The 26,641-nt window shown below is 43.0% G+C and overlaps 3 protein-coding genes across 3 annotated transcripts in view; all 3 read right to left on the bottom strand.

Moving 5' to 3' along the window:
* The window catches only part of MTPN (myotrophin), a 41,936-nt gene extending 32,209 nt beyond the window's left edge, over positions 1-9,727 (bottom strand). The window contains exon 1 of the mRNA XM_027444364.3: positions 9,349-9,727. Coding sequence (XP_027300165.1) covers positions 9,349-9,420 — 72 coding nt within the window. The 5' untranslated portion in view covers positions 9,421-9,727. The remainder of the gene's footprint in view (positions 1-9,348) is intronic.
* A 4,085-nt stretch (positions 9,728-13,812) lies between these two features.
* On the bottom strand, positions 13,813-15,948 carry LOC140001433 (uncharacterized). Its single transcript, XM_072033054.1, has 2 exons — positions 14,998-15,948; positions 13,813-14,592 (listed from the first exon to the last, which is right to left on the bottom strand). Exons 1-2 carry the CDS (start codon positions 15,562-15,564, stop codon positions 13,927-13,929), a joined length of 1,233 nt encoding a protein of 410 aa, XP_071889155.1. The 5' UTR covers positions 15,565-15,948; the 3' UTR covers positions 13,813-13,926.
* A 4,777-nt stretch (positions 15,949-20,725) lies between these two features.
* On the bottom strand, positions 20,726-23,751 carry LOC140002661 (uncharacterized). The gene is made up of 2 exons (XM_072039112.1): positions 21,911-23,751; positions 20,726-21,505 (listed from the first exon to the last, which is right to left on the bottom strand). Exons 1-2 carry the CDS (start codon positions 22,475-22,477, stop codon positions 20,840-20,842), a joined length of 1,233 nt encoding a protein of 410 aa, XP_071895213.1. The 5' UTR covers positions 22,478-23,751; the 3' UTR covers positions 20,726-20,839.
* Positions 23,752-26,641: the final 2,890 nt, after the last annotated feature.

Raw genomic sequence — 26,641 nt, 5'->3', positions numbered from 1 at the left:
TGACTTTTGGTTAAATAATTCATGAAATGAAATCATGAAAAAACACAATGCAATGGAAGTAAAAATTTGATCAGAAAAGCTATTTTTAAGTGCATGAAATAAATGCTGAACCATAAATCCATGAAATACATGCTATGCAGCATGAAAACGTGTATAACATTCACAGAATGCCTTTGTAAACCACTTATACTTGGGGTATTAAACTTTATGGCAATGTTTGTTTTTTTTTTTATTAAAATATACCAATAGAGATATTACACTTGTTAAAGAAACCTTTGATCTTTTTCATGAATTAGGTTTCCTAAAATAAAAACCTTGAACGTAAGTGTATATACTGTTTGTTGAGCTGCTATGCCCAAGGTAAATTTAGCTAACATAAATAATGCTTTACTACAGGTCAAATCTAAATTTTTTTTTTTTTTGTAAGCCATGATAACAGCTCTTCCTTACCTAAAGAGATAGGTAATACTATTGAAGGTATTGAAAAGTTAAGAATCCAAGGAAGCGATAATCCCAAGCCTTACTTGAATATGAAGGATCCTGCAAAATTCTTTATACAGGGTGTGCTCAAACAGAAATGCAGATCTCACTTCACAGGAAGGAACTCTCCTGGCCCACGCCCCCTCCCCTTCCTTTTTTTTTTTTTTTTTTTTTTTTGGTAAATAGGACTTGAAACTTCCTCCTCCTAATTACATTACCTGAATTGAGTATTGGAAGTGCTTTTGAACAAATACCTTTTTTAAACACTTGCTGCCTACAGTATTACAGTATTTATATTCATCGCATTGTTAAGAAATCCGTTTAGAAGAGAGATGCTGATGATAACTGTTCTATAGACAGCTCTCTCTTTTGTCTCAAATGGCCTTCTAGCTCAACTTTCCTCCCTGAAGCTAATCACTAATTTATAGGCCACAAGTGTGTTAAAAAAAATCTTCATAAATTACTGGAGTTTGAGCAAACAAAGTATCAGTCATTCAACAATAATTATAAAGACTTTATCTCAGCTCATAAGAAACTTTGAGCACACGATTCTGTTTTATATACTGACTCTGTAATTAGATACACATCTGAATATTCTTTGAACTTCATCTGGAAGTATGACAGGCAAATCTCCAGAAAACCTTTCTACTGATGTTTTGGTCTGTTCAGCTTATTAGCCACTCCATGCAATTACTCTATTTGATTTTCAAAGTGTAGCTGGAGGCTAAGTAAAATGATTTCACCATTTCCCTTTTGGCCTGTAACCACTAAAAGCTGCAGCAAATGTATATAAGCAAAGACAAAAAGCTAGACTGTACTATAATTCTTGTTGCAGCTACAAAAATACTTTACTCAGAGAAATGCAATGACCCGTGTCGTACTATACATCTGCATCAAACTATAAAACACTAATAAAAGAACACAAAGACCATAAAAGCAGCCAAAGCGTCAAAAAGTACTAAAATCCAAGTCCCATGAACTAATTTAAAGTCACATTCAAGTGCATATACATTATAATAGTGAATTTACAATATAATGTTTCTCTTTCCCCTCCTGCTCTACCTCATCAGGAGGTCAGCTGCTTTCAGAACAAACTTTTTTTAAGGAAAAAAATCCAACAAGAAAACACAAGTACCTTCCAATCTAACCAACAATTGAACAAGAACAGTACCTTGTTCAACAGGACTCATTAATACTGATTACTTTCCAAGTCAGAGAGCTACAGACCTTCACTGCATGGAACAGCACCCCAGAATAATCCGCTAAACACTGAAAGGAAACCATTGTTTCCCTCTCCTCTCTGCCGTATGATTGCAGAATTTACCATTGGTGGCTGCAGTCAACACAGGCTTTAGCATCGGCTTCAGCCACTACTAGCATCTCAAGCATGCAATAATTGCAAACTCTTCAATACGAGCTGTGCTAATTTGTACCTGCCCATCCTCACAAGCTAAGGGAGAAAAAAAATAATTAGTTAAAACTGCTGAAGCAGCAGTTTGAAGAAAAACAATCATTATATAACTAGCTGATCACTTATTGGCACTTAATTCCAGTTAACACTTTTGTCTTAGTAACAGATCTTCATATCCAAGCAACAACTACCTCTTTCCACAGAAAGGTGTTGGCAGGTAAAAATAATGTCCCAGATAAAGTTCTTGCTAGGAGAATAAGATAAGTTAAGAACAACTTAATATAAACCTTCAACTTTGGAAGTGTGCAGATTAGGCAAAAGTAACTTCGTTCACACTTCTGTCTGGGCACATATCCAGAAGCTGAAACGAGCATAATATTAAAAAACATAAATGTTAAGAACACAGGGACACATACAGAAATAAATATGCGACTTAAGCAATATAATTTGATACATCCCCCCGCTTTCTTTATCTTTCCTCCACTTTCTCTTCTGACTTTTATATGCATCTTTACAGAGACTTTTAGTCTCATAAGAATTCTTGTACTTGCAAAGCCTGTATTTATGAGTCCAGTACGTTCTCCTTAAACTTGGGTAGTTTATTTGACCTTCACGTCCTGATTCCTTACCTATGCTTTCTGACACTACTACAAGCTCTACTCATTCAGTATTTTTACTCATGAGCCTTGCATGACTCACCAATTCCATGGTATCCAAGTCAACATTCAAGTGCCTAACCTTCACAGCTAACACAACTTTCCACCCATTCTTCCAAATGCAGACATAATACAGACCACTGCAAAACTCTTCTCTTTGGTTTTAAGAAAGCTTAGCTCATCTTCCATATGCCCTCCTGTTGCAGTCAACAACTAACAAAATCAGAGTACAAGACCTAGGCTTGAAAAACATGGATTTAAAGGGGAAAAAAAAAGAATAGAGGAGGGAAAAATGGGCTTAGAATGAGGAAGGATAAGAAGAAATACAGTGGTACCAGAAGTAAATATTTTCTGAACACCACAGAATTCTCTGGTTGTTATTCATAACATATTCCTAATTTATAGTGTTGTAGTTAGTGATATATGTGCTAGAGACTACCTCAGACAAAAGATATTTTATCCACAGCAGAGGCAATTTTCTTTCATTTGTGGAATTGAATATATTAACAAAAATTTCCAGCAGCAAACATTTAAATTCAATGCTTTATTAAAAACTGGTCTTGATGTCTTTTTTTTTTTTTTTTCAAAGAGCAATTAGATACAGGATGAGCACATCAACATAATAATAGCCCACACAAACAAATGAGAAAGAGCTGAATTTTTTAATTTGTGCAGGGAAAAAACACTCTTACATAGGTCACGTACTTTGGCAATCTCTTAAAGTGACCAAGAGCTTCAGGGTGCAGAACCCAGCTGATTGAACAGAACAATCACAGGCCCTGACATCAATGATACCGCTATAATTAGCTGTTCCAGACATGTTAAGATTCTTAAAATCTCCATTTATATTTCAGGTGAAAATTGCTTCAGAATCAGTTATACCCATATCTTCATGAAATGGACAGATCAGAGAATTCTGGGACATCCATCCTGTCAGTGAGTCATACATTCCACTACAATGCCAAGTTTATATTTTAATAGACCCTATTTTCCCCTGGAAAATATTATTCTTGGCTGATTCACTCTCTGTTAAGTCGGTATGACTTTCCTCATACTTGTCCTATTTTTCCTTTTAATGTTATCTTAATTGGTAAGATTCAGTGGGGACAACACATTCAACTTCAAAAACGTCCCTTTTGCTAAACTTCAGATATCTTAATGCTAGTTCTCCAGAACTGTTTCCTACACATGAACAGTAAGCGCTGACCAGTTGGACTCAATGATCCTTATAGGTCCCTTCCAACTTGAGATATTCTACGATTCTGACCTGTAGCCCAAAAGAATTAAGAACTAGACATTCAAAAATTGACCAGTTTGAAAATCAGTTTGCAACCAAAGCCCACTGCACACGTTCCTAAACAGATGCACTTTGTACCAGGTGAGTTTGTTACTCCTTGATGTTCCTATACAAGTACTTAAAGAACCAATGCATGAACCAATAATATTTGTGACATGTCACATGTCTTCAGACTCTTTTGAATCCCACTGGGGATGCTAATCAGCCACCCAGGGACGGTGTTTTCATTGACCTCATACATCTCACTGTACTCACTACCAAAAAGTAGCAGCCACGCTATGTATTTCAGAAAATTGTTCTAGTATATTCATGGCAATTTAGTTAAGAACTATCACGAACATGCAGCCTGCTAACAGCCTCTCTTCTATACCATTCAGTAGTGCATGATGGTCTTGTTTCACTAATGAAAGATTTAGATTATTATATTCAAATTGACAAAGCAAACTGAACACCGAATTTCAGTTTTGTTTTACTGCTTAGTTACACTATCTTAAGTGATCACACTCCAGCACACTCAAAAGTAATCATGAGAAAACGAACAGAAGGCCTAGCATACTCCACAGAGACAAACCCACACAGTGCAAGTATTAGCACAACACTGGGGAGCTACATCACAGAAGCATCTGAACAGCTCTACAGGGGATAGCCCCAGACCAGCAGCTTCAGGTCAGTGCTAGTCCTGATGCGTTCTTGCTCAAGTATTGCAGAGCATTTACACTTCACTCTAAAACAGCAAGACTTTCAAGCCAAGCAACTGTTTCCATACTAGATACAAACTGGCTGTCAATATAGCCATAATAACAAAGTACACTTTAGCATTCTGTATATATTCAACTAAGGTAGATTTCAGTGCATTAGCAATAGGGTTAAACAAATTGAAGTAATCCACCCATGTGTAGTGGCTATTTAAGTGTTTGTTTTCATTTAGTTCGCTCCTGAAGGAGTAGAAATACCAACTGACACTCAAAAGAATAGAAGCTACTCATCAAAAGTTAAAAAAAAACTATTTCTCCTTGCTAATCATTTTTCTTCCAGACATATTTAAGCCTCTTCTCTTGCCCCTCCACAACACTCAGACTTTAAATATACCTCTGACTGCTGTCCTTTTTACAAAAGAGTATTTCTAATTTCTGAACTATGTTTTTTTTGCTTTAGTGTTTCCAGTTAATTTTGCAGCAGTCAACTTCTCTCCATTTCTCACAAAATATCCAATCAAACATCTTTATATCCCAAAGTGCAAGAATTTTTATAGCATAACAACTTTGTGAAGGATGTATAGGTGGTTGCTCTGTTTTCCAACCATTTGAATTATTGAGGGTCTCCTAGCTTTTTTTTTTTTTCTCTCTTTTCTTTAAGAAGTTAAAGTGAAGACTCCCCATCAGAAATGCCCACTAGGCCAGCATAGCATAGCATGTGTTTTCCAAACACATTCTACTCTCAGCCTACTGCCATTTCAACCTCCCTGTACTCTTAGCAGCAAAAATCTGGTACTTCCAGTCCGGGACTGTCCTATCTTCTTATAGTATTAGGTTAGTTGATTGGTCAAATTCATCTGTAAGCAGTGCTATGTTTAAGAAGCAACAATGTAGGGGATTACAGCAGCTTGTGAATTGAGGAATTCTCAGGTAAGCCATGGAAAGTGAAATTACTCCAGGAAAACAACATTTATTGTAGCCTCTTTCTTCTAAATACAAGTTTATCTTGAGAAAATTCTACTTAGTCTGAGAAGTCTTATTGCTAATTGGAAAACTTACAGGTACATGTTAAAAGAGGAGTCTTTTTAAGCAATTATATAACTTACTTCATTTTAATGGGGAAGGAGAATAAAGAAAGGGAAAAGCGCAAATACCACTCACGATAAAAAGTTCTGCAGGCTTAATATAGACTGCTCTTCTTCTAACCGGTACTTTTTTACCCTCTGTTCCCTCCCCTGAGGGAATCAAATTTCTCTAATCTGCGTGGGTCCTCCTCACCCATTTGAGTGCACATTTGATTCATCTGTTCATATGAAAGCTTCTGCTTTCTTGTGGAATTTTAAAAATTTGAGTGGATGTATGTGGGAAGAGCGCAGAATTCCTTCAATTCTAGCCCTACAAAGATACTTCTGAAGGCAACATATGCTGGCTATATTCAGAAGGAAGACATCAAAGAAAGCAAACAGTAAAAAATACTTTTTAATCTAGTCATCATAAACATAGATGACATTATACTTATCAGCTAGCATAACACACTAACTGCTGTACTTCAGTAGAAATTAACATTTACCATAAAAAGTTAACATGATTACAAGTTTAGAAACGATGAGACTAATATTTCCTACATAAAAGAATGAAGTCTCACAGAACTCTTAAAACCATACAAATCATCTTTCATATTTTTATCAAGTAGAAGCAAGCTGTCTTCCAAAACACACAGATAGGAACCACTAAGAACTTCTTTGCAAAGTTACAAGGAAATATTAGGTGGCATTTGCCTGTTTCATCGTCGTCCATGAGAACTACTGTTTGTGAGAACATGTTCTTTCTGAAGAAAATATCCTTAAGAGAACACAAGATCTCTTCACACAGAAAAAAAAAAAAAAAAAACAACAAAAAAACAACACATAAAATGAAAATGGAGACTCTTCCTTTTGCCTCTGTACCCTTTGCTTGTCTAAGAACCATTGAAGTCACAGAAAATTTCTCTAGAGAACAAACCATGCCACTGAAAATAAAGGTTTTCACATCATATCTTGAGTTTCACTTATGTCTGAATCTGAATGATTACGGTTTTCTCCATACCTACTAATCATACCTGAGATGAAATAAAAGAAATGCTAATAATTCCAAATACAAAACCTTTGTAGCTTAAAACACACAAGTGAAGAAAATACATGATTATTAGGAGTTCAACCCTCAAAACCTCACTGATGACGCCCTTTTATACTATTATTTTTAAATCACAAGTGGTCATTTGGTTACCACTTCAAGACCTGCCACTCAGATACTGAACAAAATCAAAGGTCAAAAAACTTTATGATGTAATTGGCAGCAAAACCACACAATTCTAAGCTGTTTTGTATCCATTCAAGTAATGGGAAAATAACACTAGAACAAGAACTTAAAAAAAAAGTTGGAAGTCTAAAGGTCCAGGAAAACAGATAGGAAAGTTAGAAATTTAGGAAGGTAAAGACTGTAAGATGTAAGACTGCCTCCCACATTGCTGGGAGAGGAAATTCTACCACTACAAAGCTTATAATTCTAGCAAAATTCCAAAACATTAAATCATACTTAAAACAGGAAAGCAGCAGGAAGAAGCTACATAACTGCTAAGCAAGACACTCAAAAAGAGAACACACAGAATGGAGAAGATATTTTTCTGAGAACTGTAGCTATCAAAGCATGATTTGACCTCACATAGTTCATTAATTTAGGAACTAAGGTGAAATAACTGACGCTTTTCTTACAGTCAGAAGGCTTCTAGAGTTTTCCTGTACTCCCTTAACTCCCTTTTGTCACCCTTGCACTCTTTTCCTCCCTACAGGATCTCCCTTTACTTCATTCAGTTTCATAAAAAAAAAAAAAAAAAAAAAAAAACACCTTTGGAAACAACTGCCCTGTGAAACTTATGAGAAATTGACCAAAAAAAGATTAACAAACCATTAGCAAGGAATGAGGTCAGCCAAAATTTGCTCTTTAAGTTTCCACAAGAAATCACACTAAAGGTTTACCTGTCCACCATCTGTCAGGAAAACATAGCGCCTGAAAAATAAAACATTATATTTCTTGTTTTACTGGAAAGTAGGATGCTTAACAGCTGAGGAAAAAGGACTTATTTGCAAGTGAGGGAAAAGAATGAATGAGATTTGACCACAAAGAAATTCCCATAGTTTATTCACCTTCTACATTAGAAACCATTCCAAAATGTAAGTTTCAAGGACTGTAGGCGTTTTTTATTGTAATCATTTAACCTTAAACCAAATTTCCCTTTTAAAGGTTTCTAACTTATTAGCACAGGCAGAAGATGCCCTTTATCTTCACTACAGCATCCACCACCCTGGCTCAAACAACTTTCCATATTTGACTTCATACTGAAGTAGATGAAGAGTGATCCATTTGCTGTATCAGCTGCAGAGCCATTTGGGAAGGGTCAGAACGTTCAAACAAACCGTCTTATTAACTAGTATTGCAACAACCTTGTGGATATAAACTGACTCAAGATGACTACTGCCAGACTCTTTGTGTGAGCAACAAACACAGAAGAATCCATTACCAACGAGCATGCAGCAATTTCTCTAGGTATGCATATATGTAATTCCTGTAAGAGCTGTAGCAGGAATCCAAATCTCCTACTGAAACATTTTGGAGGCCTTCAAAGCTGAGAGGAAATAAGAACACGTCAATGTAGCATTCAACTTTATTACAAAGAAAGAGCTACGTGATCATTAACAAGTGGCTGAAGCAGGATAATAATATTACTCCTCATTACTACCTCTAGCACTTTGCAGATAGAGCAGAGCATGTGAGCACACAGCCACTTCGATGCAAAGTCCAGGAGCTTAGCTGAAATTGTCAGAGAAGACTATCCAAGCTAAGCTGTTGGACTTTGCACTAAAGCAGCTGGAAGTACTTGCACATGTTTCTTTCTGCCAAGAGTGCTACAAGTTTGGGTAACTTTCAACCAAAGCTGACAAGTGGAGTAGGAAGAACTTCAGTCATCAGAAGGTATGTCAGCATGCGTAGAGTTCCCAAAGACAACCATTTGTGTGTTCAGAGATCTAAATAATTACAGCTAAATTACATGTAAACCAAAGAGCCTGTGGACATCTGCTCTGATGTAAGCTTGTAGACAAAATATTCCTGAACACTACAGACTGACTGAAGCAGCATTTTGTCTTTATATAGAAGCTCTTTTCCCCCAGAACTCACTGACAACTGCAAGCAAGCGAGGATGGAATCCAGACTCCAAATATGAGGATGCGTGTGAAGATTATTTCAGCCATTACACAGGTGTCTGCTGTTCCTGTAGCCCTTGCCCTAGCTAGATATCAAAACACTTGACAGAAGGTTAATGAATTAAGCCCCAACACACCTGGCAGCTTAGCATCACCCTATTAAGGACGAGCCCTGAGGCACACAGAGGATAACCAAGCCGAGGCCACACATATGCATAGCCACATGAGCTCAGCGAGGCAGGACCGAGGCACTGCCTGTCAAGTCACGACGCTGCCCGTACTCGCAGCAAGCCCCCCGGGGAGCAGGCCCAGGGGTCGGTGGCGGGCGCAGGGCTGCGGGTGTGGAAAGGAGGAAGCAGAGACACGGAGCGGGCCGCCGGCAGGGGGAGGGGAAGCCCGGCCTGGATGCCCGGCCCCGCAGGAAATCCGCGTAGAGACCGAGCTCCGCACGGGCTGCGGCCGCCGCCCGCCACAGCCGGACCCCGGGCAGCCGCGGGGAGGCCCCTGAAGGCTCCCAGCGCTCCCCTTCCTCCGCCCCTCAGCAGCCCGCCGCCGGCCCGGGCCTCCCTACCTTGGCCACGTAGTCCTTCACCTCATCCAGGTCCCCGTTTTTGAGGGCCCACATGAACTCTTTGTCGGACATCGCGGCCGCCGGGCAGGGAAGAGACGCGGGCGAGGCGGCGAGGGGCCGGCAGCGCCTCCAGGCAGCAACGAGGGCGGCGGCGGCGGCGGGCGGGAGCCCCTCCCCCGGGCGGGCGGGGCTGGGCTGGGCTGGGCTGGGCCAGGCAGGGCCGGGGCCCGGTGGCGGTTGGGGCGGTTGGGGCCGTTGGCGGATGGGGCCCGGCGGCGGTTGGGCCAGCAGCAGCCGCCCGGCCAGAGGGAGGCAGGGAGCGAGCAGCGGGTTACTGGCGCGCGGCGCTTCCGCTTCCGGTTTGCAGCCGAGCCCCCCCGGTCCCCTGCCCACCCCTCCGCTACACCCACGCGGGAGTGGGAATGGGGGGGGGGGAGGGAGGCGCGGGGCGCATGCGCAGCACCCCGCCCCCCCTCGGGCCCGGAGATACCGGGCAGGGGGACGGGATGAGGGCGGAAGCGGCACTGCGCATGCGCACTGCATCCCCGAAGCCTCGCCCCGCCCTCGGCGGCCCGGTGGTTGCCATGGTAACGGGGCCTGCGCCGCGCCCCAGCAGCCGCGGGCCTTGGGGCGAGAAATGGAGGCGCGGGCAGCGCTGCGCTTACCGCACCCAACGCCCGCGGCACTGCTGAGCCCTGGGGCTCGTGTCCTGGGTTCCTCCATCCCTGCTGCCCGAGGAGCAGCGTGTCTGAGTGTCTGTGCTCACCCAACCGAGCGTCTTCTTCAACATGCCTCTTCTTCAATGCCCCAGGCACTGAAACATTGTGTGAATAATTACCATAATACTTCCAAAACATGAGCGGCGAGACATTAAAGGAAGTGTGTGATAATTAATTAGTAGGCTGGCACTTGGTGGTTGCATCTGGGTTGTTTTTTTGAAACCGCATGTTTTGCGTATGGAGCGTGCGGCCTGTTATGTGAGTCAGGCTTGACTGTTAACAGGCAGCCGCTCTTTCTAACCCCCGCTGGCAAGCATCGGCCCAAACACCCTTGTAGCTAGAGCTGGTATGAGTGTACCCAGTCTGGCAACAGTAGGCAAAAGCACAACAGTGTTTGAAGGTAGTAATGGTGTCACTAATGGCAAAGAGGAGGCACTCCATGGCCAAAGGAAATTTATGAGCTTGCTATAAAGCTCATGATGTTTCTGTGTTTTCTTTATACTTCTGAACACTGAAATGTTAAATATGTGGGGATCTGCCAGAGGGTAGGAAGACCCTGCAGAGGAATTGATCCAATGGGATGAGGTTCAACATGGCTAAGTGCTGGATCCCGCACTTTGGCCACAACAATCTCATGCAGCGCCACAGGTTTGGGGCAGAGTGGCTAGAAAGCTGTCCAGAGGAACAGGATCGGGGGGTAGGTGATCCTCTCTCTCTACTCAGCCATGGTGAGGCCACACCTGGAGTATTGTGTCCAGTTCTGGGCTCCTCAGTACAGGAGGGACATAAAACTACTTGAGTGAATCCAGAGGAGGGCTATGAAGATGATTAGAGGACTGGAGCAGCTGTTGTACAAGGACAGGCTGAGAGAACAGGGCGTGTTTAGCCTGGAGAAGAGAAAACTGAGGGGAGACCTCATCAACGTGTATAACTATCCGAGGGGAGGGTGTCAAGAGGATGGAGCCAGTCTCTCTTCAGTTGTGCCCAGTAAGAGGACAAGATGCAACGGGCACAAACTGAAGCACAGGAAGTTCCATCTGGGAGGTTCCATACGAGAGACAATTTCTTTACTGTGAGGGTGACAAAGCACTGGAATAGGTTGCCCAGAGAGGTTGTGGAAATATTCAAAACCCACCTGAATGCCATTCTACGCAATGTGCTCTAGGTGATCCTGCTTGGCAGGGGGGTTGGTCCAAGTGACCTTCTGAGGTCCCTTCCAACCTCAACTGTTCTGTGATTCTGTGTTGGTTGTTACTCACCTGAACATGAGCCAGCATTGTGCCCACTTGGCCAAGAAGACCAGATGATCTTGAAGGTCTTTTCTAACCTTAATGATTCTATGATTCTATGATCTGCAGAGTTTGAATAGGGATTAAATGGTATTTAAATGAAATAGCTAGGATATTATTTGCAAGGAAATAAAAATCTATACTCTTTCAAGTCAGAATCCTTATTGATTTCACATATAAATTGAGATGCTTTGAAATATATATGGTTTTGTCGATGTTCCTTCTCCTAATGCAATAAAAGAAAAATTCTCTGAGAGACACAAATTGTCAAGTGTTATTGCATTGCTTTGTAAGTGCTCCCAGTATATGTGTAAAATTTTTCAATGCTTAATTTTCAGTCGGCAAAAATGGTAAGGAGGTTTGGATTTTTTAAATAAAAGTTAAATCCAATATCTTCCTTATTTAGGCAGACTAAATAGTTAATGCATCTGGTGAAACATTTTTTATATTCTGGTTACTTACTTAAATATTTGAATATGCATCAAGGAGCCAATTTGTGACCACCTTTTTTCTTTTAAATGTTACCAGACACTTCAGTTGCCATATTTGTACTACCTAAATCCAGTCTTTCAATTTGCCTATGTTTTCCCTACTCCTACCTTATCACTAAAGCAGAAAAGCTTTCACACTTACCTCTTTCTCTACAGGCCCTGTTACGTAAAGTGCATGGTTTACTCAGACTTTTCTCCCCTTCTACCTGATACATGTCTTTACTAGATGCCTACTCACTGGTTAGCTTCAGGCCCAAATTATGAATGCTTTTTATCTGATTAGTGACTAATACCAGATCTCTCAGTCATGCATCCAGGAATAGAAAAACATACCTCATACCATTTTCTAGCTATGCTATAATATGTACCTTAAAAGCTGTATGGACTGTGTTAGCCCTCATTAATTTTCTTTTACATTTTTCAGGTTTAATTCCAACTCCTAGAAGCCTGTATGCATGTAAGAACTTTGTTTTTTAGACATATTAATCATAAAAAAATGAGAGAAATACATTCAATACACATTTAGCACAGGAATTTCTTAAACATATACATTTTTCTCCTGAAATCACTGAAAAGTTACATTTGAAAATAAATGTAGCTAAACATATAAAGTCTGTGAGACTTGGGTTTGACTGGAAGTCTTAAAATATGAATTGCTTAAACTAGTAATTTTAAACTTCTCGCTGTTTTCTTTGTCCTCCTTGTAATCAGTAGTGGAATCACTTTGCATTTGTAGAACTACTCTTCATACTGTATTGAACCATACGAGGCAAAGCTCTAAGTGGGTTGTAAGTTCACCATCCAGAGAATTAGTTCATTGCCAAGAGAGTCATGATTGTTAGCCATAGAATTTATGCTGGCTTCTTGGATATAAGCCTTCACTTGGTGACACTCCTTCTTCAAAACAGTATTTTCAGTCTTACCAAAATGAGTGTCAATACAATGTGCAAGTCATGCTCCTGAGGTTATACTATAATGAGGACCATTAAATAAAATAGCATTTGTAATTAAGTAAAGATATAATCCAAATGTATTACAAGAACAAACATTCTTTCCAGTCAGCAGCTTTGTATGTTTGCTATGAATGTGTGCTTCAGCAGAATTAAAGATGATTATTTATTTTATATTCTGCATCCTACCAAAAGCTCAAGAAGAAGCACAAGATGCTTCATCCCATCATTTGAATGGCTGGAGTAGACAGGAAGTTAAGGTGTAGGAAAAGTGCTAGATCATTGAACTAGAAACTATGCATTCTCTAGCTCAGTTATTCCTGTTGAGATGAAATTAATATCTCTGCTCTCACTTACAAGTTAAGGCTTGATTGGAAACATACATTTCCAGCCTCTTCTCAGTGGTTTGTGGGAATAGGGCAAGGGGCAATGGCGGCAAGTTAGAGCACAGGAAGTTCCGCACTGACATGCGAAAGAACTTCTTCACGGTGAGGGTGACAGAGCACTGCAACAGGCTGCCCAGGGAGGCTGTGGGCTCTCCTTCTCTGGAGATATTCAAGGCCCGCCTGGATGCCTACCTGGGCAGCCTGCTCTCAGGAGCCTGCTTTGGGAGGGGGGTTGGACCCGATGATCTCCTGAGGTCCCTTCCAACCCCTACAATTCTGTGATTCTGTGACATTCCCTTTCTGAGTCTTCCATAATTCAAATGCTGTTATTTAATTCCTCTCTCCTATCTTTCCGTTAGAAGTCATCATTAGGAAGAGCATCCGCAGTGCATGTGGCATGCAGACATTTTCCAGTCTTTTACTCTCTGTGGCTAAGAACCTAGAGAGCTGGTCTGTTCTGGAAAACGATCCAATTGATGTTAGAACAGTTGCTTCTACTTCCTTTTGAGAGACAAAATACCAATTCAATCGGAGATTTCCCCTTTTAAGAATAATACAAAAAAGACAACTGGAACGGCAAAAGTTTTATTGTGCAAACAGACTAACTGCAGAGCAATCAATCTATGACCTAACTAAGTGGAACTGGGAACGTTTTCTTATTCTAACAGATGAACTCCAGCACTATCAACCTATGAACTAAGAGACTATGAACGTGTAAGGGGGTGCTGCTATCCGTGCTCTGTCTAGCGGGTGCCATGCCTGGGTGCCATTGTGTGGCCTGCAGCTGCCCTGTCTTGTTCGCAGGTGCAGGTCGGGCAGTGTGGGGCTGCCAGGCACTGCCAGCTGTATGGCTGCAAAAGGGCTGCAGCCGAGGCGACTGCCAGCAAGGCCAGTGGAAAGGGTAGCTGCCGGCACGGAGGCAGGGCAGCCGGGGGAGCCTGCGGAGCTCCTGCGTTTGGGCACAGGGGGATGTGGGAAGGGAGGACGTGGTGTGGGGAGGGAGCAGGAGCGGCAGCTGAGGTGTGGCTGCTGCCTGCTAGCAGCAGGGAGGGGTCCAGACGCTGCTGCTTGGCCCTGCCTGCTGCTGCAGCAGGATCTGGCAGGGTGGGAGAAGCTCCCTGCGAGGCTGTCGGGGCACCGCTGGCTTCAGGGGTGGCTTTTGCCCAGTGCCTGGGGACTGGGGACCCTGCGCGTGCCGCTGGCTGTGTTTCTGCTGGAGCTGCTGCCATGGGGTCGTCCTCCTCCATATCAACGTCTCTGCAGCCAGGCTGGGAATTTAGGCTGCTGCTGGGGCAGCTCTCATCCAGCCCCGCCTGCAGGGCCTTCCTCTTGGGGGCAACTCGTCGCTTGCAGTTCTTGAGCAGGTGGGGAGCAGCTCTCTTGAAGTTGGCGTTATAGTAGTAGAGTAGCTAAAAAATGCAAAGGAGAAGAATTAGTTGCTCCGTGTTTGGGACTGAGAAACAGCAAGAGACAAGAACTGAGGATTTTAATTGGTAAAGGCAATCCTGGCTTAGCAAGATCTATTGGTCGGTTTAAGCCTACAACTTAATGATCCAGTCCTGATGATACAGTCCTGGTGCGTTGCAAATGGCTGAAAATAAAGAGACTCCTCAGAGCCTGATTTATTGATCTTTGTGTTCCATGGGTTCAAACTCATTGGGTACCACCCAAATGAACGTTATCTGCATTTCTACCCCTCAGCAATGCTAGCTCTAAAACACCTGGAAGTAGCCTGAACAAGCAAGTAAGATCAGAACATCTGCTGTTATCAGAATACTGTGAGAATTGGTTCACGCGTGGAGCAATGGAGGTACCTTCCTAGGAGCAGAAAATGCATCCTCTTCTTTAGGAAGATCAGGAAGCGAGGCAGATCTTTGCGGGTCCTGCTGCAGTTTTCTGAATCCATAGAGATTAAGCTGACGGATGAAACTTTGCATTCTCTCAGTCTCAAAAACTCTCGGAGGTCTTGTCCTTCCCAGCACTTCCGCTTCAAACATTTCCTTGTCGATCACGATACAGTTTCCAGAGGGACCCCACCAGATGGCCTTAAATTCCTCACTTTCAGCCAGTTGCCAGAGTTTCCTTGGGAAGCCGAGGGATGAGAAGACGTTGTCCTGGCCAGCGTCCTCCTCAGAAGAATGATGAGGAAGGTGTTTGGTCTCAGGGTCCTCAGGGAGAGCTTGGGGATCTTTTTCTCCCCTTGTTGATGCTCCAGGAGCATCACAAGCTGCTCCTTTATCCTGTGCCAGAGGCTCAGGAGCAGGGGAGTCCGAAGTCTCAAACAGCTCGTCTGGAGCAAAACCGTACGACATGTCTTCTGGCAGTGGCTCCTGTTTGATGTCATTTATCTCGTTGTCACTCGAGTTTCCATTTGCAGCCATTTCTGCCAGAGGCTACTGCTGGTGCTGCCAGTCAGCCAGTGAGGCTCAACGGACTGTCTGGGGGTTCTGGTGGGGGAAGCTCAAACGTCACCGTGACGACCCAGTGTCACCATCACAGTGACATCACAGTGTGGCTCTGTCTGGAGCAGCCGGAGCAGGCATATTGCTGGTCCTGCAACGTAGCTATGGGTGTTTTGACTCAAGAGCCAAGAAGCAAATCAAGCCATTTAAAAGGGATCAGCCCTCAGCTGGCCGTTGCTTCCCCTTCCCTGTGTGGTCCCCTGAATAGCCCCCTTCCAGCCTCCTTGATGTCCCTCCGGCTTCTCCAGCTGGGGAGGGAAATCAGGCTCCCAGGCAGGCAAGGTTAACACAAGCAAACAGCAATCTCTTACCAGTTTCTCACTGTTCCTTGCAAATGCTTAGGGACTTCAATAGCGCTGTTTCAGCAAGGTGATGCTCTGCAATGCCAGTGGTCTGCCAGAGGCTGCTCTGTAGGTCCAACTAGAACAAGACACTACGTACATTTTGAGAATGCCATAAACGGAAGATGTGCAACCCTTCCTTTCTTGATTCAGTTCCTATGCTTTGATTGGATATGTTAGCAATTGAGAAAGCAAGCCAACACACTCAGTGTGTTCTCTTAGCCTTTTAAATCACACCCCCCCCCCTTCTGCAGAATTCTCTTCATGTATCCTCGCAATGCCAACAAAGTCTACGAAAACGGGTTTTCTGCTTGAAAGATAAAAGCAGGAAGCTATTTCCGTAAAGATTTAGTAGAAAGTACAGGTCTTTTCTGAGCCACAGTGTCAGCAAAGAGTTCAATGTCATACTAATTTCAGAGACTGATGTATTCCATCAGTTTACCCTGATAAACTAACCACAACTTTTGTCTTCTATGAAGAAGTTAGTCAAGCCACTGAAGTCTTTAGACGCGTGCACAGGTATGCTCTTATCCACTTGCTACAGGCCTGAGCAATAAGCTTCAACAAAAGAAGCCTTCAGTGCCATCCTTTCTGCGTATCACTGAAAGACGCAACACAGATGCCACTTCAAAATCTCCAAGGTTCATTGCGAACAGCACACCCCGTCTGGAAGAATGTCTAGGGCTTCCTTGCCAACGTTTTCATATCTTTCACTCACCTGTGCAGCAAAGAGCAAATATTTCACCTGGCTGTGCATTCGTATTGCTTCTACCTCCTTGGAAAAGGGCCATACAACATAAACAAATGGAAAAGCTTACAAGGGAAGCAAACAATCACAAGCAACAGAAACATACAGTGCTCTTCTCCATACACCTCTGACTAAAAATTCATTTGGAAGAAAGCAGACTAGTCACAGTTCTATGACCAATGGCAGTGTGAACTAAATCTCCAGAGCGGCAGGAACAGTAGAGCTTGCCTCTGAGACTGATAACCCCAGCCTCAGAAGGCTAATTTCTGCAGGACTTGATCAAGAACAAGGACAAAGCTAGTTCCATCTCCAACTTCTTGCTCTTGCATGTGGGAAGCCTTCACAAGTATTTTTGCAGTAGGGTGCTGGACCTTGAAAAGCAGTCACACATCTTGGTCACTAACAGCTCACCTGGACTGCAGCTCCTGGTTTTTCCTGTGCGTCCAGTATGAGCTCCCGAATTTCAAGCTATATCTAAAGATACGCTGAATGCATGAAGTAGGAAAAGAAAGCAATGCGGATTAACATCACTGGGTCAGTTCTCTAAAAGCCAAAACGACAAACATCTATGAAAAAAAAAAATCACAAAGACCCGAACGTCTCCCCTGCAACATACATTGGACATCCTTGTTATTGGTTCTGTGCTATTTTGACAGCGTGCAGAGGTTTCACTGTCGCTTCTGCAACATGAGAGAAGCCTGAATTTAGACCTATAAGCTGAATTCACATATGTGTGTCTTACGAACAAGATCTCTACATTACAGTTTAATTCTAGTGTTTTATCTCCCCTGGGAATGTACTCATCTCACACCAATTTTACGTATTTTTTTCCCCAAAGTGTAATAACAACACTACGTTCTTGAAAATAACTGGAGCAAGTGTCACCTTATGCCAGAGAGTAAGGTGCATGACTTCATTAGATTAAGCAACTAGTCTTCAGATTTTTATTGTTTTTTAAAATCAGAATGGAGACTTCCGTACTAGCCCTACTTAGACCGCATACATTAAGTAAGGAATTACTACTGCTTTGAAGATGCTGTCCTACAGCTGGCCAGCTTTCTTGATGATTATCCTAGAAAATAATTTCTGTCTAGAAATGTGTCTAGATCTTCTGTCTAGTGTAGAACTCAGTATTATTTGCATAGTAATATAGACACGCTTTGCACAGTATGAGAAAGAAGCTAGAAGTCAGTCTTTCCACAATGTTGACTTGACTTTATTCAGAAGAGGATGCTGTTCTATCCCCAGCTTCATCTCTCTGATTACCATATTGTAGGCAGACAAAACGTGGCAACCACCAACATCAGGAGATTAATACACCAGCTATTTCAGTCAGTTTTCCAAACACTGCATTGTCTAGGCGTACTCTCTTCTAAATCTGCAGTGGTTTGGGAGAACAAAGTACCCAATGACTAAGCGTCTTCTGCATCTGCTTGATGGCCATGCTGGATAGAGCTCATTTACTTTCCTCCAATCCAGTGAAGAATGTAACAAAATGGCATACACAAGTCCTCTGGCAGGGTGACACACTTCCAGTTAGCATCCAGAACCGTCTGGACCCATGCTAAGAGAAACAGTAGTTTACAGCCTTGAAGGCTTCTGAAGCAAGAATGCTAGAATGCACGGAAATGGTGAAAAGCTGCAAGGGTTAAGTTCAGACTGCACATTAGGAAAGAATTCTTTACTGTGGGGCGATCAAACCCTGGAACAGGCATCCTTGAGAGGTGCTTGACACCCCAGGACTTCCAGTGTTCCGGAGGCATTTGGGCAATGCCCTCAAGAATGGGCTTTAGCTTTTGATTCTCCTTGAAGAGGTCAGACAGCTGGACTCGATCTTTGAAGGTCCCTTCCAACTGAACTATCTTATTCTAGGAAAACTCGCTTCCAGCTCTCTCAAGATAGTAGCAGCATCATTTCGAACAAAAAGCTTGGCCAGATGATTGGAGCCGTTTTGTTCATTGCTGAACGGGAAAAGAAATATCCATGAGGCAAGTTTCCATAGTGTTTTTGTTTATCTCACACATTAAAACATTAGCCTCCTTTAGAATTTAAATAATCAAGTTTTATTTTTTTATTTTATTTTATTTTATTTTATTTTATTTTATTTTATTTTATTTTATTTTATTATTTATTTATTTATTTATTTTGTGAAATAACACCTAGGAATGTGCTACATCAAGAGGAACTCATTCATTTCTGCATTAGCACAGCTTGTCTTCCATGCCCTTTCACAATCGACAGCCAACAGGCACTGGACAACGCCAACATTAAGACAAGTGATGAGATGCTTGGTGCAATGGAATGACCAAAGGCAAAGCCTCCAGCAGCCTGATCGTGTATGATGTAACACAATGCACTTCAGCAAAGACACCTAGAACACTGCTGTACGATTCTTGGTTGCATGCGAAGCAGTCATGCACTTTTGAGACTTATTTGCACAACTTCTCTGTGCTATTTTGCATGTTTTGAACTTTTGGTGCTTTTCTATAACAAGCTGGAATAACCAAAACGTTTTTATAAGATTATCTGAATACTTACTTTTATTACTAAATCTGTTTTCGTTGCACTGTATGTTGGTGGGTAAATGACTGGGGGAAAAAAAAGAAAAAAAAAAAAAGAAAAAAAAAAGGAGGTCAAAAAGTTGCATGCAACTCATTATGACTGGATGCTATGGTAGTACCAAAATATTTACCCACATTTCAATCTGTTAGATACCCTTACACCAAATTTCTTTACTCTTTGTGGCACCTGGCTTTTGGATTAAATAATGTTCTTGCTTTCCATCGAAGGATCTCTAATATTGCATTAAGAATGACCTCTTTCATAGAAAGCCTAGCAAAGTAAGCTGTCTTTCAGATTTCACGACTTTGGACTCCTCACATTTTTATCTCTAGAATTTGTTTCTATTTGGGATTTGGAGTTACTTTCCTCCAAAATGCGCATACCAGTCCCTAGGAAGAAAAAGAACCCTATCCTGGCTGAAACCCGCACAGCTCTTTACCTGATTTTCCCCAAGTCTCACAGCAGAAGATCCAAAGCAATGGTATTTGGCATGTTAAAGGAATGGGGTTTTACAATTTAAAATACTTCTCCAATTTGTATCCATTATAATACTCTTAGAAGAGTAAAGGCTCAACATGTCTCTTTTCATAGCTTCTCAACTCTGTTCTCTGTTTTTTCAGGTTTGGACTCTCCAAAGCCATTGGTTTCTCAGCTCCTTCATAAAAGTTAGCTCAGAAATTGAATCAAGGGTTGTTCCTGCCTGCCAATAAAGTGTGAACTTTGCAAGCATTCACCCGAAGGTGAATGGGGGATGGTATTAATGTTACACATATCTTAAGCGTGGGAGGCAGAGGGATTTGGCCAACCTCTTTTGGGTGGTTTGTGGGGACAGGACAAGGGGCAATGGCCACAACATGGATGACAGGAAGTTCCGCAGCAGCGTGCGAAAGAACTTCTTCACGGTGAGGCTGACAGAGCACTGCAACAGGCTGCCCAGGGAGGCTGTGGGCTCTCCTTCTCTGGAGATATTCAAGGCCCGCCTGGATGCCTACCTGGGCAGCCTGCTCTCAGGAGCCTGCTTTGGGAGGGGGGTTGGACCCGATGATCTCCTGAGGTCCCTTCCAACCCCTACAATTCTGTGATTCTGTGACATTCCCTTTCTGAGTCTTCCATAATTCAAATGCTGTTATTTAATTCCTCTCTCCTATCTTTCCGTTAGAAGTCATCATTAGGAAGAGCATCCGCAGTGCATGTGGCATGCAGACATTTTCCAGTCTTTTACTCTCTGTGGCTAAGAACCTAGAGAGCTGGTCTGTTCTGGAAAACGATCCAATTGATGTTAGAACAGTTGCTTCTACTTCCTTTTGAGAGACAAAATACCAATTCAATCGGAGATTTCCCCTTTTAAGAATAATACAAAAAAGACAACTGGAACGGCAAAAGTTTTATTGTGCAAACAGACTAACTGCAGAGCAATCAATCTATGACCTAACTAAGTGGAACTGGGAACGTTTTCTTATTCTAACAGATGAACTCCAGCACTATCAACCTATGAACTAAGAGACTATGAACGTGTAAGGGGGTGCTGCTATCCGTGCTCTGTCTAGCGGGTGCCATGCCTGGGTGCCATTGTGTGGCCTGCAGCTGCCCTGTCTTGTTCGCAGGTGCAGGTCGGGCAGTGTGGGGCTGCCAGGCACTGCCAGCTGTATGGCTGCAAAAGGGCTGCAGCCGAGGCGACTGCCAGCAAGGCCAGTGGAAAGGGTAGCTGCCGGCACGGAGGCAGGGCAGCCGGGGGAGCCTGCGGAGCTCCTGCGTTTGGGCACAGGGGGATGTGGGAAGGGAGGACGTGGTGTGGGGAGGGAGCAGGAGCGGCAGCTGAGGTGTGGCTGCTGCCTGCTAGCAGCAGGGAGGGGTCCAGACGCTGCTGCTTGGCCCTGCCTGCTGCTGCAGCAGGATCTGGCAGGGTGGGAGAAGCTCCCTGCGAGGCTGTCGGGGCACCGCTGGCTTCAGGGGTGGCTTTTGCCCAGTGCCTGGGGACTGGGGACCCTGCGCGTGCCGCTGGCTGTGTTTCTGCTGGAGCTGCTGCCATGGGGTCGTCCTCCTCCATATCAACGTCTCTGCAGCCAGGCTGGGAATTTAGGCTGCTGCTGGGGCAGCTCTCATCCAGCCCCGCCTGCAGGGCCTTCCTCTTGGGGGCAACTCGTCGCTTGCAGTTCTTGAGCAGGTGGGGAGCAGCTCTCTTGAAGTTGGCGTTATAGTAGTAGAGTAGCTAAAAAATGCAAAGGAGAAGAATTAGTTGCTCCGTGTTTGGGACTGAGAAACAGCAAGAGACAAGAACTGAGGATTTTAATTGGTAAAGGCAATCCTGGCTTAGCAAGATCTATTGGTCGGTTTAAGCCTACAACTTAATGATCCAGTCCTGATGATACAGTCCTGGTGCGTTGCAAATGGCTGAAAATAAAGAGACTCCTCAGAGCCTGATTTATTGATCTTTGTGTTCCATGGGTTCAAACTCATTGGGTACCACCCAAATGAACGTTATCTGCATTTCTACCCCTCAGCAATGCTAGCTCTAAAACACCTGGAAGTAGCCTGAACAAGCAAGTAAGATCAGAACATCTGCTGTTATCAGAATACTGTGAGAATTGGTTCACGCGTGGAGCAATGGAGGTACCTTCCTAGGAGCAGAAAATGCATCCTCTTCTTTAGGAAGATCAGGAAGCGAGGCAGATCTTTGCGGGTCCTGCTGCAGTTTTCTGAATCCATAGAGATTAAGCTGACGGATGAAACTTTGCATTCTCTCAGTCTCAAAAACTCTCGGAGGTCTTGTCCTTCCCAGCACTTCCGCTTCAAACATTTCCTTGTCGATCACGATACAGTTTCCAGAGGGACCCCACCAGATGGCCTTAAATTCCTCACTTTCAGCCAGTTGCCAGAGTTTCCTTGGGAAGCCGAGGGATGAGAAGACGTTGTCCTGGCCAGCGTCCTCCTCAGAAGAATGATGAGGAAGGTGTTTGGTCTCAGGGTCCTCAGGGAGAGCTTGGGGATCTTTTTCTCCCCTTGTTGATGCTCCAGGAGCATCACAAGCTGCTCCTTTATCCTGTGCCAGAGGCTCAGGAGCAGGGGAGTCCGAAGACTCAAACAGCTCGTCTGGAGCAAAACCGTACGACATGTCTTCTGGCAGTGGCTCCTGTTTGATGTCATTTATCTCGTTGTCACTCGAGTTTCCGTCTGCAGCCATTTCTGCCAGAGGCTACTGCTGGTGCTGCCAGTCAGCCAGTGAGGCTCAACGGACTGTCTGGGGGTTCTGGTGGGGGAAGCTCAAACGTCACCGTGACGACCCAGTGTCACCATCACAGTGACATCACAGTGTGGCTCTGTCTGGAGCAGCCGGAGCAGGCATATTGCTGGTCCTGCAACGTAGCTATGGGTGTTTTGACTCAAGAGCCAAGAAGCAAATCAAGCCATTTAAAAGGCATCAGCCCTCAGCTGGCCGTTGCTTCCCCTTCCCTGTGTGGTCCCCTGAATAGCCCCCTTCCAGCCTCCTTGATGTCCCTCCGGCTTCTCCAGCTGGGGAGGGAAATCAGGCTCCCAGGCAGGCAAGGTTAACACAAGCAAACAGCAATCTCTTACCAGTTTGTCACTGTTCCTTGCAAATGCTTAGGGACTTCAATAGCGCTGTTTCAGCAAGGTGATGCTCTGCAATGCCAGTGGTCTGCCAGAGGCTGCTCTGTAGGTCCAACTAGAACAAGACACTACGTACATTTTGAGAATGCCATAAACGGAAGATGTGCAACCCTTCCTTTCTTGATTCAGTTCCTATGCTTTGATTGGATATGTTAGCAATTGAGAAAGCAAGCCAACACACTCAGTGTGTTCTCTTAGCCTTTTAAATCACACCCCCCCCCCTTCTGCAGAATTCTCTTCATGTATCCTCGCAATGCCAACAAAGTCTACGAAAACGGGTTTTCTGCTTGAAAGATAAAAGCAGGAAGCTATTTCCGTAAAGATTTAGTAGAAAGTACAGGTCTTTTCTGAGCCACAGTGTCAGCAAAGAGTTCAATGTCATACTAATTTCAGAGACTGATGTATTCCATCAGTTTACCCTGATAAACTAACCACAACTTTTGTCTTCTATGAAGAAGTTAGTCAAGCCACTGAAGTCTTTAGACGCGTGCACAGGTATGTTCTTATCCACTTGCTACAGGCCTGAGCAATAAGCTTCAACAAAAGAAGCCTTCAGTGCCATCCTTTCTGCGTATCACTGAAAGACGCAACACAGATGCCACTTCAAAATCTCCAAGGTTCATTGCGAACAGCACACCCCGTCTGGAAGAATGTCTAGGGCTTCCTTGCCAACGTTTTCATATCTTTCACTCACCTGTGCAGCAAAGAGCAAATATTTCACCTGGCTGTGCATTCGTATTGCTTCTACCTCCTTGGAAAAGGGCCATACAACATAAACAAATGGAAAAGCTTACAAGGGAAGCAAACAATCACAAGCAACAGAAACATACAGTGCTCTTCTCCATACACCTCTGACTAAAAATTCATTTGGAAGAAAGCAGACTAGTCACAGTTCTATGACCAATGGCAGTGTGAACTAAATCTCCAGAGCGGCAGGAACAGTAGAGCTTGCCTCTGAGACTGATAACCCCAGCCTCAGAAGGCTAATTTCTGCAGGACTTGATCAAGAACAAGGACAAAGCTAGTTCCATCTCCAACTTCTTGCTCTTGCATGTGGGAAGCCTTCACAAGTATTTTTGCAGTAGGGTGCTGGACCTTGAAAAGCAGTCACACATCTTGGTCACTAACAGCTCACCTGGACTGCAGCTCCTGGTTTTTCCTGTGCGTCCAGTATGAGCTCCCGAATTTCAAGCTATATCTAAAGATACGCTGAATGCATGAAGTAGGAAAAGAAAGCAATGCGGATTAACATCACTGGGTCAGTTCTCTAAAAGCCAAAACGACAAACATCTATGAAAAAAAAAATCACAAAGACCCGAACGTCTCCCCTGCAACATACATTGGACATCCTTGTTATTGGTTCTGTGCTATTTTGACAGCGTGCAGAGGTTTCACTGTCGCTTCTGCAACATGAGAGAAGCCTGAATTTAGACCTATAAGCTGAATTCACATATGTGTGTCTTACGAACAAGATCTCTACATTACAGTTTAATTCTAGTGTTTTATCTCCCCTGGGAATGTACTCATCTCACACCAATTTTACGTATTTTTTTCCCCAAAGTGTAATAACAACACTACGTTCTTGAAAATAACTGGAGCAAGTGTCACCTTATGCCAGAGAGTAAGGTGCATGACTTCATTAGATTAAGCAACTAGTCTTCAGATTTTTATTGTTTTTTAAAATCAGAATGGAGACTTCCGTACTAGCCCTACTTAGACCGCATACATTAAGTAAGGAATTACTACTGCTTTGAAGATGCTGTCCTACAGCTGGCCAGCTTTCTTGATGATTATCCTAGAAAATAATTTCTGTCTAGAAATGTGTCTAGATCTTCTGTCTAGTGTAGAACTCAGTATTATTTGCATAGTAATATAGACACGCTTTGCACAGTATGAGAAAGAAGCTAGAAGTCAGTCTTTCCACAATGTTGACTTGACTTTATTCAGAAGAGGATGCTGTTCTATCCCCAGCTTCATCTCTCTGATTACCATATTGTAGGCAGACAAAACGTGGCAACCACCAACATCAGGAGATTAATACACCAGCTATTTCAGTCAGTTTTCCAAACACTGCATTGTCTAGGCGTACTCTCTTCTAAATCTGCAGTGGTTTGGGAGAACAAAGTACCCAATGACTAAGCGTCTTCTGCATCTGCTTGATGGCCATGCTGGATAGAGCTCATTTACTTTCCTCCAATCCAGTGAAGAATGTAACAAAATGGCATACACAAGTCCTCTGGCAGGGTGACACACTTCCAGTTAGCATCCAGAACCGTCTGGACCCATGCTAAGAGAAACAGTAGTTTACAGCCTTGAAGGCTTCTGAAGCAAGAATGCTAGAATGCACGGAAATGGTGAAAAGCTGCAAGGGTTAAGTTCAGACTGCACCTTAGGAAAGAATTCTTTACTGTGGGGCGATCAAACCCTGGAACAGGCATCCTTGAGAGGTGCTTGACACCCCAGGACTTCCAGTGTTCCAGAGGCATTTGGGCAATGCCCTCAAGAATGGGCTTTAGCTTTTGATTCTCCTCGAAGAGCTCAGACAGTTGGACTCGATCTTTGAAGGTCCCTTCCAACTGAACTATCTTATTCTAGGAAAACTCGCTTCCAGCTCTCTCAAGATAGTAGCAGCATCATTTCGAACAAAAAGCTTGGCCAGATGATTGGAGCCGTTTTGTTCATTGCTGAACGGGAAAAGAAATATCCATGAGGCAAGTTTCCATAGTGTTTTTGTTTATCTCACACATTAAAACATTAGCCTCCTTTAGAATTTAAATAATCAAGTTTTATTTATTTTATTTTATTTTATTTTATTTTATTTTATTTATTTTATTTTATTTTATTTTATTTTATTTTATTTTATTATTTATTTATTTATTTATTTTGTGAAATAACACCTAGGAATGTGCTACATCAAGAGGAACTCATTCATTTCTGCATTAGCACAGCTTGTCTTCCATGCCCTTTCACAATCGACAGCCAACAGGCACTGGACAACGCCAACATTAAGACAAGTGATGAGATGCTTGGTGCAATGGAATGACCAAAGGCAAAGCCTCCAGCAGCCTGATCGTGTATGATGTAACACAATGCACTTCAGCAAAGACACCTAGAACACTGCTGTACGATTCTTGGTTGCATGCGAAGCAGTCATGCACTTTTGAGACTTATTTGCACAACTTCTCTGTGCTATTTTGCATGTTTTGAACTTTTGGTGCTTTTCTATAACAAGCTGGAATAACCAAAACGTTTTTATAAGATTATCTGAATACTTACTTTTATTACTAAATCTGTTTTCGTTGCACTGTATGTTGGTGGGTAAATGACTGGGGGAAAAAAAAGAAAAAAAAAAAAGAAAAAAAAAAGGAGGTCAAAAAGTTGCATGCAACTCATTATGACTGAATGCTATGGTAGTACCAAAATATTTACCCACATTTCAATCTGTTAGATACCCTTACACCAAATTTCTTTACTCTTTGTGGCACCTGGCTTTTGGATTAAATAATGTTCTTGCTTTCCATCGAAGGATCTCTAATATTGCATTAAGAATGACCTCTTTCATAGAAAGCCTAGCAAAGTAAGCTGTCTTTCAGATTTCACGACTTTGGACTCCTCACATTTTTATCTCTAGAATTTGTTTCTATTTGGGATTTGGAGTTACTTTCCTCCAAAATGCGCATACCAGTCCCTAGGAAGAAAAAGAACCCTATCCTGGCTG

The sequence above is a fragment of the Anas platyrhynchos genome, chromosome 1 (assembly GCF_047663525.1).
Source record: "Anas platyrhynchos isolate ZD024472 breed Pekin duck chromosome 1, IASCAAS_PekinDuck_T2T, whole genome shotgun sequence".
Lineage (NCBI taxonomy): Eukaryota > Metazoa > Chordata > Aves > Anseriformes > Anatidae > Anas > Anas platyrhynchos.
Note: the sequence above shows the minus strand (reverse complement) of the source record. Positions and strands in the feature narration are given on the sequence as shown.